The sequence below is a fragment of the Microtus oregoni genome, unplaced genomic scaffold, assembly GCF_018167655.1.
Source record: "Microtus oregoni isolate MIOR12 unplaced genomic scaffold, Mior012 000000F_ref0000247, whole genome shotgun sequence".
Classification (NCBI taxonomy): Eukaryota; Metazoa; Chordata; class Mammalia; order Rodentia; family Cricetidae; genus Microtus; species Microtus oregoni.
In genome coordinates, this window is record NW_024543059.1 from 27,341,320 (window position 1) to 27,355,560 (window position 14,241).

General features: G+C 44.6%; 1 protein-coding gene across 1 annotated transcript in view; it reads left to right on the plus strand.

Annotated features, from left to right (window-relative positions):
* The first annotated feature begins 2,181 nt into the window (after positions 1-2,181).
* Lrrk1 (leucine rich repeat kinase 1) overlaps positions 2,182-14,241 on the plus strand; it is a 93,027-nt gene continuing 80,967 nt past the window's right edge. Inside the window, exons 1-2 of the mRNA XM_041652534.1 lie at positions 2,182-2,380; positions 9,586-9,749. Of these exons, the coding sequence (XP_041508468.1) occupies positions 2,182-2,380; positions 9,586-9,749 (363 nt within the window). The remainder of the gene's footprint in view (positions 2,381-9,585; positions 9,750-14,241) is intronic.

A 14,241-nucleotide genomic window follows, 5' to 3' on the forward strand; every position in this document is an offset into this window, starting at 1 on the left:
CAATAGAGAAAAGAGTTCTGCGAAGATGACCTGAGATCCTTCTACAAACAATGACCCCCTTGAGAAATGGCCATTTCTTGTCTGCTTCCTGGGTGCTGTATGGAGGGTTGTTCAAATTCCCACATTTCAGCTGTCACAAGCATAAGACCACACAGTAGAGAGGGTGTTCATAGAGCTTTGTGTATGTGTGCATGCATGTATGTGAGTGTGTGAGCGAGTGTGTGTGTGTGTGAGTGTGTGTGTGTGAACATGGACAGGAGTGTCCAGACTTACCTTTATCTTATCCCTCACTTTACCACCCTGAGACAGGCTATCTCTAAGCCAGACGCTCCCGGTCTCAACTAGGCTAACTGGCACTGAGCTCTCAGGCTCTCCCTGTCTCTGTCCCTCAGGGCTGGGATTACAGGTGCTCACGGCTGTGCTCGGTAATTTTATTTTATTGTGTATGTGTGTTTTTCCTGCATGCAATTTGTGTGCCATAGCATGCCTGGTGTCCACAGAGGACAGAGGAGGGTGTCTGATTCCCCAGAACTGAGTTAAAGCTGTTATGAGCTTCCAAGTAGATGCTGGGGATTGAACTCAGGTCCTCTGGAAGAGCAGTCAGTGCTTTTAACCATGCCTGGAGTGTTTATGTGGGTGCTGACAACTCGAACTCAGGGCCTCATGTTGGAATAGCACATCCTCTTACCCACTGAGCCATCTCTCCAGCTCATTCTTATTCCCTTTCTTTTCCAGGGCTGGGAATCAAACCCATGGCCTCATCTATGCTAAGCACATCCCCCCTCCCCCACTGAACTGCAGCCCCAGTCTTGCATGGGATTTTTAAATATGTGGGATTATTCCCTTGGAGTCAGTTCCAAGAAAACAGGGCTGCTGTGTAGACGAATGTTCTAACCTCCTGACATTTTTAAGCACAGTCACCTCAAAGATCAGGCTAGGAATTATTTTTAACTTTTCTATCTTCAGATTGGAGCATTTTATATTGTGCTATAGGTATTGAATAAAGGAGCTGTCTTTCCTCTGGGATGTCACTCTCTTCAGACCAAGGGTTCTTTCTTTTCCAAATCCACTCCTGTTTGTTGGCCATCCTGGCCTTCCTACATCCCTAGCCGGATAAGGGGCATGGTTTCTGCTGCGGGGGTTTAAAAGTAAACTCCAGGAAAAACACAGCATTGACTCAAACTGTCTCAGTAGGCGCTGAGCCCAGGATCAGCACATAGGAGGTATTAGATGTCCAGAGATCAAAGGTGCAGTGAGTAAGGGAATGTTTGGAGAAGGAGCTAAATTTAGGACAGGAGTCATCACTGCACGCTGTATCTTGTCTCTCTCTTGCCTCTGCAGAAGTAAAGGACAGGCTGCTTCCACTTCCACTCACCCAGTGAGGCAGGACCACTTACCTCTGAGTTACCACTTTCTCGCCATGCATGTCATGGCGTAGCTTATGTTGAATAAACATCCAGTGTTTGGTTGGCAGTGCCTAGCCTGGAGTGCAGAAGGTTGTGTTCTGACGGCCAAGGTCCAGATATTAGCTCTGCGGTGAGATCTATATGCAGCCAGCCTCCAAACCACCCCAGCCCTGGTCACATGGACATAACATGGCATTACAGGATTATTTGCTTTGTGTGTGCGTTCACACACGTGCACGTGTGGAGACCAGAGGACAATCTCTGATTTCACAACTTATCTACCTCCTTTGAGACAGTCAGCTGGCCTGTCTCCACCTGCCATCCCTAGTGAGGGTGTGCTGGGATTACAGGTGCCTGTGCTTCTGCCTCTGGCTTTTAGGCAGCTTCTGAGGATTTGAATTCAGGTCATCAGGCTTATATAGTGAGTGCCTTTACTTACATTATCTTCCCAACCCACCAATTGTGGTTTTATTATTATTAGAAAAAATAGGTCCTTTACTGGATAAGACTAGCATTGAGTTCTAAGTCTGTATCTAAGAGCTTTGCTGGAATGAGACTCGCTCACCTCAGGATTCCAGCGAGTCCCCAAGCTCCCAGCGCAGTTCCTGCTTTGCTGTCTCCCTTTGCTGATGATGATGCAGTAGCTAGCAGGACGGAACTGAGTATTAGCCATCTGGAGCCAGGAGGACTTGCCTCGGAGGGTCACCTCCGTCCCCTGGCACCCTGGATCCTCTGCCTCTTCCCCTAAAGAAATACAGGCTTGGGTTTCGCCGTAATGCGACCCAGAGATGAAATCGCTGCTGGAGCAAAACCTTCCACTGGTGTCTGGAGAGAGAGAGACGCGTCCTGCTCTCTGAAGGCACTAAAGCCAGGGGCACCAAGGCGGGCCCTGGAGCGCAGAGAGGGTGTCACCTCTGAGGAGGCCCAGCCTTCTCTCCTGATGCTGTGGCCACATGGGGACTCGGTGGAGGAAGGTCATTAAACAACTCTGAGCAGGTTGGTAGCATCCTAGAGTATGCTTGCCTTTGTTCTGCAGGGAGCTGAGGGTCGGGGGGGGGGGGGGGGGTCACTTGAACTTTCCGCTGTTATGTTGATGGAGGTGAATGCAATCAACAATATCATGGATATGCCAATAAAATGGCAGGGCCTTTCCTGAACGTTGCAAATGTGTCTCTCAACTATGATTTTAAATGGACATTGCCTCCCATCATAGACATTAAATTTAATGCTAATGAGAGAAATATTACACACATGCATACATGCATGCATACACATGCTCACACATATACTATGCACATGCAGTCAGAATCAGATCTCACAGAATTAAATCCATTTTTATAGAACTTCTCCATTGCCCTAGATTTGTAGGATAAAGCAGTAGAAAATTTGTTTTTCATTATTGTGTCAGGAGAAAAGACAAATTCTATTCTAGAAGAAAAGTGAAGAATGGCATTGGGACAGGTCATTCTCAGGGACTGAGAAAAAGGAGACTGGCTTACAGTGTGCCTGGCATCACAGGGAGCCCCGAGAATAAGTCACGGGGTCACAACACCCTGCTCTGTGATATCCATGGAATGCTCTTTCTACAAATTACTAACAGGCAAGAATCCTTGCCGCTAGTTTGTCTGTAGTCAGAATAATTCGTTTTTCTAAAATAAGAATTATGTAAGTCCTAGGGGTTGAGTTATCGGCAACAAATATTTCAATTAGACAGGGATGATGATGTGAAATATAGTGCAAGCCTGGAAGAATAAATAGAATGTTGAGTTGAAAGCAAGTATCAAAAGACAAATGGTGTTCTCTCTCTATAGGTTTTTAAATGTTTTACTTCTTTTTGCTAATATTTCTTCACACAATGAACTTGAGTTTCCCACCTATGCCTGGCGCATCCGGGATATGGCTGGTAGGAACACATACTCACTAGTTCAGCGCTAGCTTTAAATGTTTCTTTGATGTTCCCAGATATTTCCACGTGTGTCGTGTCTCTAAGTTCGACAGGCACACATCCCTGTCTTTCCCTCACTTGTTACTTCTTCTGATTGACTCTTCCAACTTGACAGGACGCACCAGCTGAATGCTTCTTAGAAGAGGCTGTCACTTTGTCCTTCTCTTCCTTTCGGACCTGGTTAGGCATATTAATTTGCATTAAAAGCAGATGGCATGCCTGTCTGTAGTTGTGTATGTCAGAAAAGGTTGTTGATAATTAGGAAAATAAGGTCTTGATAAAGAGACTGAGAAGGATCTTTAATGTATGAAACCAAACTATTCAATATTTTCCTGCTAGCTTTTGCTGCTTGAGACATTCATGTTTTATTAAAATAGAATCAATTCAGAAAGTCTCTGTGTTTTCTTATGACTTTCAAGTATACATGAAGAATACATTTATCAGTGTGGTGTTTTACCATGTAAAAGAACAACATTATTTTGAGCGAGGTGATAAATATAAGTATCTGAATAAATAGGTAGAATGTCTAAACTATCTCAACTATTTCTAAACTTTGTGTCAAAGTAACCAATTCACAGATATAGAACTGTACCGTCTGGGATTTAAACAATAGGAATTCCATGAAAATCTTTACCTATAATAAACAAAGTGTCTGCTCATGGTAAGACAAGACATCTGTCCTTAACATGAGGTGTTTATGTGTTACCTTTTTACCCTCACTGCCTTTCTTTCCAAGGAATATGTGTAATTTCTCTACCATTTAAAATAAACGAGCCATACTATTCCAATACAAAAAAGTCTGGGGAAAAAAATTCAGAAAACCTTCTCTCGTTCCCTTGTTCCTCTCTCACAATCATCTTTAATGTTTATTGTTGGAATCTCATTTTTTTTCTTTCAGTATAAATTAATGTTAACCACCGTGTTTGTTCTGGAAACTGTACGGGCTTGGCAATAATTTGTATATGCATTGTACTCCTCTGCAGTCTGATCAGGCTAGAGCCCCAGCTCACAAGGGCCATGAGAGTGTGTGGGGGACGTTCATGCCACTTAAGGAAATGGGGGACCAAGCTGAAAACCCAGTACTGAGGGATCTGAAGAGAACAGGGCAGATCTAGACTCCCATGACATCTGTTACTCCAGGCGCACCAGCATTAGTACAGACGGTAGCAAAATCAACGCACTCTTCGTAATTTCCTGTGAGCTTAGACCTGTATAGATACAGGACCTTCATGGTCTCCTCTACTTCGCTTCAAGATCTGACTGCCTTTATGTTCCTAACGAGAGCAGAAGCAAAGGCGCGGGCACACTTGCTGTTTATGAGGTCGCGGCTGCTTGTTTAATTCTGAAAGATGAGTCATGACATGATGAAGGAGTCTCTGATGGAGGCACTGGAGCTGACTGCACCCTTCTCACCCCTGCTAATGGCCCCTCCCCCGCCCAGCACTCCTCGGTCTGAATTATTGATGGGGACTGTCCTGTATATTGGAGAGAGAAGCTGCCGTATTCACATCATTACATGCAAAGCTGTCTTGTCTTTCCAAAAACAACCTTGAGCTCTCCCCTACAACTCAACAGCCCACATGTGTCAGGGAGCCGTCAGTCATGTACAACGACAGACTTCTCGCCGATTTTCAGGGCAGTTGCCTTGGAAATGGTCAGATCCCAGCTCGGGATGTGTTGTGAAGACCCTGGATGATATTAAGGGCTGTGGCTTTGTAGGCAGCTCGCCCTGGCTTCTACGGAGCAGGTTGGGTTTCTTTCTGTGTTGGTAGGAAAGTTCATGCTGTATGTCAGATGGTGGACCCTGCATGTAGAGTCCTCCTTTTCCCAAACATACTGTTGTGACAAATTCCCAACATACAGGAATACTAAAAGAATTGAGCCAATGGACACCTATATACCTACCACCTAGAGTCTGACACGGGCCATCTCATTCCTAATGGTTTTAAAGTAAGTTACCAACATCTTATACAACCCACCCTTAACTACTAACATTTGTATATTATGTTTGTAATAGCCTTTTACATAAAACGTTCACAAAGCATAATGCACATATTTTAAACAGACTGATTCGTTTTAGCAAATGCAGCAGCCATGGAATGCAAACTCCATCAAGATCAGGAGCCATCAGCACAAGCGATGTCCTCATGCCCTCCCCCAAATCAACCAAGATTAGCGCATCATAGAAATAGCATCACTTTGCAGGCTTTTGTTTTCTCAGCATTTTATTCTTGAGATTCATTTCAGCCATCAGGATGATTGATAGTTCCTTCTTTTTTATTATGGAGTAGTTATGGCCCACACAGTTTGTACAGTACATAAACAAACTGGACTACTTGAAGCTTGGAGAAATATTACGACCACCACCTTTATGAGCATGCTTGGATAGCTTTTTGGGGATATTCTCCTTCTGAGTAAAAACCTAAGAATGGAACTGGTAGAGCAAGGATGGTGTGTGTTCGGTTTTCAAAGAAGCCGCCAGAGTAGTCTGTAATATAATCTACACAGTTTACATTCTAACCCATCAGGCCCCAGCATCCCGGTTGCTCACATCTTTCTGGGAGTGCAATGGCATTGCTTTGACTTCTGCTTTTCCATGATGAGCAATGGTATGGAGTTTTTTTACTGTCTTCAGTGTTCAAATCTTTGACTATTTGTAATTGTGCTGTATATTTTTTGTTATGTTTTTTTAAATATTCTTTGTGGTAATTTATTCACCATTTATCTTCAGATATGTCTTCCAATATTGTATTCCAGACTAGAATTTGCCTGCTTCTTTAAAAAGTGCCTTTGATGAGCATAATGTTAAACTTTGAACCAAGTCTAATTCAGCCATTCTTCATCACTTCTAAGCCAAATGCAACTTAGCAGTTTTCCTTCCGTTACTGTTTCCTGGGATCCTCTGTATTAGTCCTCTTTTCACCACTATAGCAAAGCATGTGACACTTGTCACTTGACAAAGAAGTGGGTTTATGCAGGTCACAGTTCTGGAGATTCAAGGACCTGAGTGAGCCCACACTGACTTTGCAGAGGTGGAGACCTTCTGCTGAACCCAGGCAGTCCTGTGTGTGCAGGAGTAGGCAGGTATTCACATCTCAAACAACGAGAGCCACCCCACTCTTCATGACTTAGACCTCCCAAGAGGCTCCGCCCTTTCAAGTTTTCCCATCTTGCAGCCATGAATTCCTGCTACCATTGCTTAAATTCCTGTCGGACCTGAGAGAGACTCAAACCACGTCACATGCACCAGTAAGGGATTTTGCTTCCTGTGAAGTCTTGAAGGGAGTCTACAATTTTTTCTACAGCCTTTATCATTTGCTTTTACATTTTAGATCCCTAATCCACCTCAGGTTAGCTTTTGTGTATTATAAAAGATAAGCATCTTTTACATTTTGTTTTGTATATGTAAGTGGTTTTGCCTGCACGTATGTATGCAAAATGGGTGTGTAGTTGTCTACAGAGTCCTGAAGAGGTCAGATTCCCTGGAACTGTAGTTATAGACAGGTGAACACTGACATATGGGTGGTTGGAACTGAAGCCAGGTCCTCTGGAAGGGCAGCAAATGCTAACCTTAACTGCTGAGCAATCTCTGCAGCCTAAGTGATGAGGTATTGGTACCAGATGTGCTGGTACCATCTGTTGAGAACCCTTTTTCCCATTAGATTGTTTTGGAACCCTTGCAAAAAGTTAATTAGATGTCCAAATTATGAGTCTTTGTGTGTTTGTTAAATGTATATGTGTGTGTGGTGTATGTGTGTGTTGTATGTTTGGTGTGTGTTTGCTGTGTGCGTTTGGTATGCACAGTGTGTGTGTGTGTGTGTGTGTGTGTGTGTGTGTGTGTGTGTGCTGGCTTGAGCTCAATATCAGATAACTTCCTTGATCACTCTCCACCCTTTTCCACTTCACATGTGTGTGATGTGCACATGCATGCGATGTTCACATGTGGAGACAGAGGCCGATGATGGGAATCCTCCCTGATTGTTTTCCCACATTATTCACTGCAGTGAGGTCTCTGTCAAACCCAGAACTGACTGACAAGGCTGGTCTCATTAGCCAGCTTGCTCCATGGATCCCATCTCTGCCTTCTAAGCCTGACATCTCAGGAGGGCTGACACACCCTGCTAACTTCTGTGTAGGGCTTGGGGATTCAAACTCTGATCCTCTTAAGGACGAGGAGCCCAGCAAACACTAACCTCTGGGCCATGTCCCTAGCCCATCTACATTCTTTTGAGATGGGTCTCTCCTACTAGACTCAGACCTTATGGATTCAGCCATGCTGGCTGCAGTGAGCTGTTTCCCTATTCCTCCAGCACACATGGAGCAGACTGTGCCCACTGCTCCCGGGTTTTACTTGGGTGCTGGGGGTCTGTCTGAACTTGGGTTCTCACATTCGCATCTCCTCAGCCCCATGAGTCTATTTCCTAACCCAGTTCTGTCCTACGGGGCTGTCTGTACTGGTATCATATTGCCTGCTTATGGGAGCCCAATGGTTAAGTTTTGAAATCATGTAATGTAAATCCTCCACTCTCTCTTTCAAGATTGCTTTGACTATTCTAGGTTTTGCAAGTTTTCCATGTGAACTTGAGAATCTGATATTATCTCATGAGGGGGAAAAAAAGGTCCAGCTGGGACTATTGTTAAACTGAAATTGAGGCTGTGCCTAAACTCAGGGGAAAGTGGCACCTTCCTAGGGTTTGTTCTCTGATCCATGAGCATGGGAGATCTTCCTGGCTATACAAATCTTTATTTTTTCTTGGCAGTGTTTATTTTTTTTACAGAGCTCAGATTTTACTTATCTTTTGTGAAATTTATTTTTAAGCATGTAATTTTTGAGATTTGTTAGATAGCTAGTTGTCCCTCACTATAACAAAATGCCTGAGGTAATCAACTTAAAAGAGAAAAGGGCTATTTTAGCTCATAGTTCAGGTCCATGACAGATTGGTCCCACGGCTTTCAGACTGTGATATTGGAGTACAACCTGAACCAAAATGTTCAACTCACGGATTGAGAGGGAGCAGAGAGAGAAGGGGAAGGGGCCCAGTCCAGCCCCACCTGTCATCACAAGGACCCCCCCCCACTGTGTAAACTTAGCGATGAATCATAGAATCCTCACCTTGTCTCTTCTGTCACTCAGCACAGTTCAGAACTTAACTTCTCATTGGCAACAGCCCTTTCTCTAACATCTGTAGAGAGAAAGTTTTCGCTTTTGTTTCCTAGGAAACAAAAATGTCACAGAAGCCTTGAATTTTCTTTCCAGAGAAATGTACACACACACACATATCAAGAGCTTTGTGCAGCGCTTTAAAACATTGAGGGGCCTTCCAAAGACTGCTTGTCAGCCTTTGGGGCCTGCAGACCTCTATATAATCCTTGTTCTGGAGCAGGGCACTGATGGAGGACAGTTATCTCCTCCACCCGTGTCTTTCCACCCAGTGCAGCACTCAGCTGTGTCCAGCAGCTCCACAAGGACCCATGCACTGAGTCCTCAACAATGCTGCAGCCCTCTGCAAGTCTGGCCTCTCCTCCCGAGCAGCACCTGATGCTCGGCAGGCCAAAACATCCCACACCCCCTCCTCTGGCCAGGACAGGTTAGCACCCACTTACGGAGAACAGGGATATGTCTACAGGAAGCCACAATTCAGATAACCAGATAATTCAGATAACTAAGATCAGTAGGATCTTAGTGCCAGGGTGGGTCAGTCACACACGTGGTCCAAGAATATCTAGGGGCCCAGAGTGTCAAAGGACTGATGGAGATACCCGGGTGGCATTTAGCGCAGAGGCAAGGGTTGCCAGTCCTAAATCCCTTGACCTTTTCAGAGTTTTCTTAGTGGAGAAGGGATTGGGAACTGTGCGATTCCCACACCCTGAGTCTTAGCTGCTCTTTCCCCTTTGAGGGACACAGCAGTGCAGCATTTTGGCTGGGGCCATCAGCTCTGTCACCAGAGTACCGCCTGCCTCCCGTTGCCCAGGGCACTGGAGGAGCTCCAGTTGGCAGTCCCCTGCAGTCATCACTGAGCTGGGCTGAGCTTCCCACTGCCCCAGTGAATGTCTTCCAAAATGGCTCCATGTCCCACAGAGAAATAGGAACTTGCTGACGGCAGCATTTCAGGACTCTCCTTTGTCTTCCTACACAGCCATGTCACAGGGAGTGCATTCCTCCACTGTCACCTCCAGTGACAACCCAGAGGTCACCAGCACAGTGACACCGTGTGTATGTGTCTTCCTTCACAGGTGCCGAAGGCATGGGCAGCAAACTGTCTGCACCTGGTGGCAACTCCTCAGTGCGGTCCCCCAGCATGGAAGAAATCAATACAGCATACAAGCAGAGAAACCTCTCCCGGGCTCGTGACCTGCTCAGAGAGGCTTGTGAGGAGAGCGAATCCCCACAGGAGAAGGTAGGGTGTGTGCCTACCCCAGGGGAACTATTCTGATTATATGGGAGACTGTGTGATGGGGAGTACACTTGCCTGCATGTGCACATGGAAGCCTGCATGCGGTAAGGGGATACACTTGCCTGCATGTGCGCATGGAAGTCTGTGTGTGATGGGGGAATACACTTTCCTGCGTGTGCACGTGGAAGTCTGAGCCTGACAAGATGTTTTCTGTATCGTTCTCCACCTTATTTTTTTGGATGTATTTACTTTTACTTTATGGAATTTTCCTGCAATGTATATAAGAAACACCATGTGCCTGCAGTGCTCAAGGAAGCTAGACGAGGGCTTTGGATCCCCTGGAATTACAGACAGCTGTGAGCCGTTATGTGGGTGTTGAGAACCAACTGAACCTGGATCCCCTGCAATAGCAGCAAGTCCTCTTAACCCCTGAGCCATCTCTCCATCCCCCTCCACCATAGTTTTTGATACTGGGTCTCTCACTAAACCTAGAGCTTTTCATCTCAGTCAGAGTAGGCTGCCCAGCAAAGCTCCAGAATCTCCCTGACTCTGCACCTCTAGAACTAAGGTTATATACATGCACCAATGCTTCTGGGCTTTCTATGGGTGCTGGGCATCCAAACCTTTACCCACTGAGTCACTGAACCACCCCACCACACACTTTTGTTTTTAACAGAGCCTCGTGTATCCCAGGCTGGCTTCTAATTATGTAGCCAAGGCTGACCCCAAACTTCTGATTCTCCTGCCTCCACCTCCGGGCTACAGGCATGCACTTGCATAGAGGTTTAAGATGCTGAGGATGGGTTAAATGCTTGGTGCGTTCTAAACCAGCGCTCGACCGAATGAGCTGCATCCCCAGCCTGTGGGTTGTCTTCTCATTACCAGAGACTTCATGGGGCTCCAGTATTCGGGAATGCCTTGGTCTGCACATGCGCAGAGGATGTCATTCCCTTCCAGTCCCTTCATCCGAAGCACACGGTTTGCACATGCGCAGTGGACATCATTCCCTCCCAGTCCGTTCATCAGCGTCACGCCTTCACCTTCCATGTCAGATGTAAATGGTTGTAAATGGGTTCAGTTAAAGAACCAAATGCCATCCGCAAGGTTTATCTACCGATTTTAACCTTTCTTCCAACATAAAAACAGCTTGTACCCAGCATTTTTTTAGGAAAATAAAAGCAAAGAAAACCAAAAGGAAGGAAAACTCAGCATAACCCTAATATACACAAGCACTCCTCTTCACTGTCTCAGTGCATTCTCTTCCAGCCCACTAGTCGGGGAGGGGGGTTACCATTTCTGATAATATAGAATGCATTGTGTATGTGATGTAAATACAGATACTAGTTTGCATATACTTCTTGTTTGCTTCTATTATATCAAGAATTTTCTGTGGGGTTGTAAATTCATTGCAGACATCACCATCAGTGGCCGCATAATATTCCATGTGGTAGGGAGAACAGAATTTAAACTTAATCCATTCCTCTTGACTAGATATTTGTATTATTTCAAAGTTCTAACCAATAATGCTATATGGGAATTTTCACCTCGTCGTTTTCTTTTTGCAAGGCTATTTTCTTAGCATGCACAGCTATGCCAAATGGAAAGTATCAGTATGAACATTTTCTCTTAGCAGATTACTATAAAATAATGAGTTTAATTTTGACATTTTCATGCATGATATTGAAGTGTTTGAACATATGCCAAACTCTTTTGCTGAAAAACAAGTCCAAAATATCCACCCCCCAACACCAGTAGCTCAAAGGGGATAAAAGTCAGATATTACCATGGAAACCCTCATCAAAACTTTGTTTGCATTACCTTGGTTAGCAAAGGCTTAATCCATTTAATTAAAAGTTAGAAATGATTCTAGCCTGCGCTCAGAAAAGTAAGAGACTGGGGGACAATGAACACCATTGAGATGACATTTGAATTCGCGATGTACATTACAAAGGACCACACCTGGATGTGGGAGATAGCCTACGTGTTCAGTCCACAGGATGATAAAGCTATGTGATCCTCAGTGCTCCTGGACCATCGGATGCTACACAGAATAGCCAAAGCATCAGAAGATGTCTCAACGCGATCTAGAAAGCTCTCCAGTCTAATTTCAGTAAATAAGCAAATAATGTCCGCTTCTATTAAGAAGGGGGAATAAACCAGGGCGGTGGTGGCTCATGCCTTTAACCCCAGCACTCGGGAGGCAGGGGTAGGCGAATCTCTGTGAGTTCGAGACCAGCCTAGCCTATAGAGTCATATGTGAGTATATGAGTTCCAGGACAGCCAGGGCTGTTATACAGAGAAACCCTGTCTAAAAAAGGAGAGGGAGAGATGCAGGTATGTGGTATACACGTGCAGGAAAAACACTAGTATATATAAAAAAAAAATAAAAAGAAAGCATTTTTTTGAAAAAAAAAACAAAACAAAGGGAAGATCAAACAGGTATGCTTTTCAACATTCCCCCCACTGTATGCAACTGAGAACTCTGGACATCCCATGGACAGCAAGGAACATTTTGACAGTGGAGAGAAGAGACTTGCTAGTGAGTTCAGAGCTCAAGAAAAGCTTGCTGTTGCATTTATAGGGGTCCTTTTCGCCTTTTACACCCCTGGTTAACCCAGAACCAAACGGGCACAGAGACTTCAAGGAAAGCCTCTGTTGTTGCAGCTGTCAGTGGACCAGGCAAAGGCTGCATGAGAAGACAGGACGCCTAGAGGCAGCACCCAACCACGCCACAGCCCCTCATCCACCACTCTCTAACCATGCCAGACAGTAAAAAGCTGCCCCAGTCATCCAAGGAGACAGTGGTGACCCGGGGTGCTAACTGACACTAGGTGGTTATGTAATAAACCCCCCACTGGGACCACTGGAAACCTAGGAAGCACAGGAGAACTTCCTGCCCAACAGGAACCAGGAGTCCCATCCCACTGGTGCCATCTAACTCTGAGTATTTTCTGGTTTTCAACCCCATCAGGAAGTGATGACTCCATTCCACTAATCACCTACCAGAGCTAACAAGAGTCCAAGGCCAAGAGTCAAATAAGATCCCAGTCCTAAAATACATTCCGACTCATCTCCAGAACCTAATAAACAGTCTCTGCTCGGGAAGGAGAAAAACAGCAAACTGGTGGGGAAAAAGGCAACAGCAGATGCCAGCAACTGAATGAGTCAGATGTTTGAAAGCTCTGACAAGAATCTAAAACAGACAGAACTCTCCAGTGAGCAAACACAAGCATGCTTAAAGCATAAGTAAACACTAGGCGTCTCCAGGCAAAAGTATCAGCAGAGAAATGAAAGGCAAATTAAATAGACATTTTAGCGCCTCTAAAAGACAAGAGCTGAAGCTTTCTTTTGCAGGCAAATTCAACTCTAGAACAGAGGAGAAAAGGAAAGAATCCCTACCCTGATGGTCTGAGGCAAAGGACAGAGAGAGAGATGGAAAATAAACAAACCCTCAGGGACTCGAGAGATTTTAGCTCAACTCATTTCATCAAAGTCGAAAAGAAAAGACACTGAAGTATAGTTAAGGAAACTTAAAACTCCCCCAACGTGGAGAAGCCACCTACAAGCAGAGTGGAGAAGCTAGAGGGTCCCCAACATAACTCAGCAACCTGTGGTCCCCACACGTCATGCTCAAACCACTATTGTGAAAATAAAGTATTGGAAGCAGCCAACAAAAGCTGTTGCCTTCAGGGGAGAAACAATACAAATGACGAATGACGTCATCCGACACCATGGGAACCCAGAGGAAGTGGCACCAAATACTAAAGAGAAGAAGAAAAAGTGTGGACCTACAATCCCATAACCTGGAAAATGGCTTTCAAGAAAGAAGAGAAAATAAATACATCTGGAATTGAGGAAAACAAAACAGAACCAATGTCTGGAAGGCTTCCCTAATGGAACAGCTCAAAACAGCAAATAGCAGAATGAGAAGGTTGGGATAAACAGGAAAAGGAACGCAGTGAGAACAGAGCATCTGTGGATACATTTTGTGGATACACAGAACAGATTGCTACTTTGTCCTTAGTTTGTCTTTAAGTTCTATTTAACTCCAGAAGCAAAAAGGGCAACATCCCTTAATACAGCTCTTAATACAGGGGGAGGAGTTAAAAAAAAAAAAACAAAGCAATTTTCTAATAAATGTAAGATTTTAATACATCACTAAAACTGATTAAAAAACACTGAAAACAGTATCTTCTGGTAAGTTACATATCTAGAATGCAATAGCTGTAGCAAGCATGTGCCACCTATAACTGGATACACAGCTGCATGCCTTTAATCTCAGCACTTGGGAGGAAGAGGCAGGCAGATCTACAGAGTTACCTACATAGAGAGTTCCAGGCCAGTCAGGGTTCATAGTGAGAACAGTCTCAACATAAATATCAAAGCTATTTCCCAGGGTTTCCCAGGGTGAGACTTTTTAAATACAAAAAGCTATATTTAAAAAAAATACTATAACCTATTAAAATGAAATTCAAAATCGAGCTGCTCACAGAAA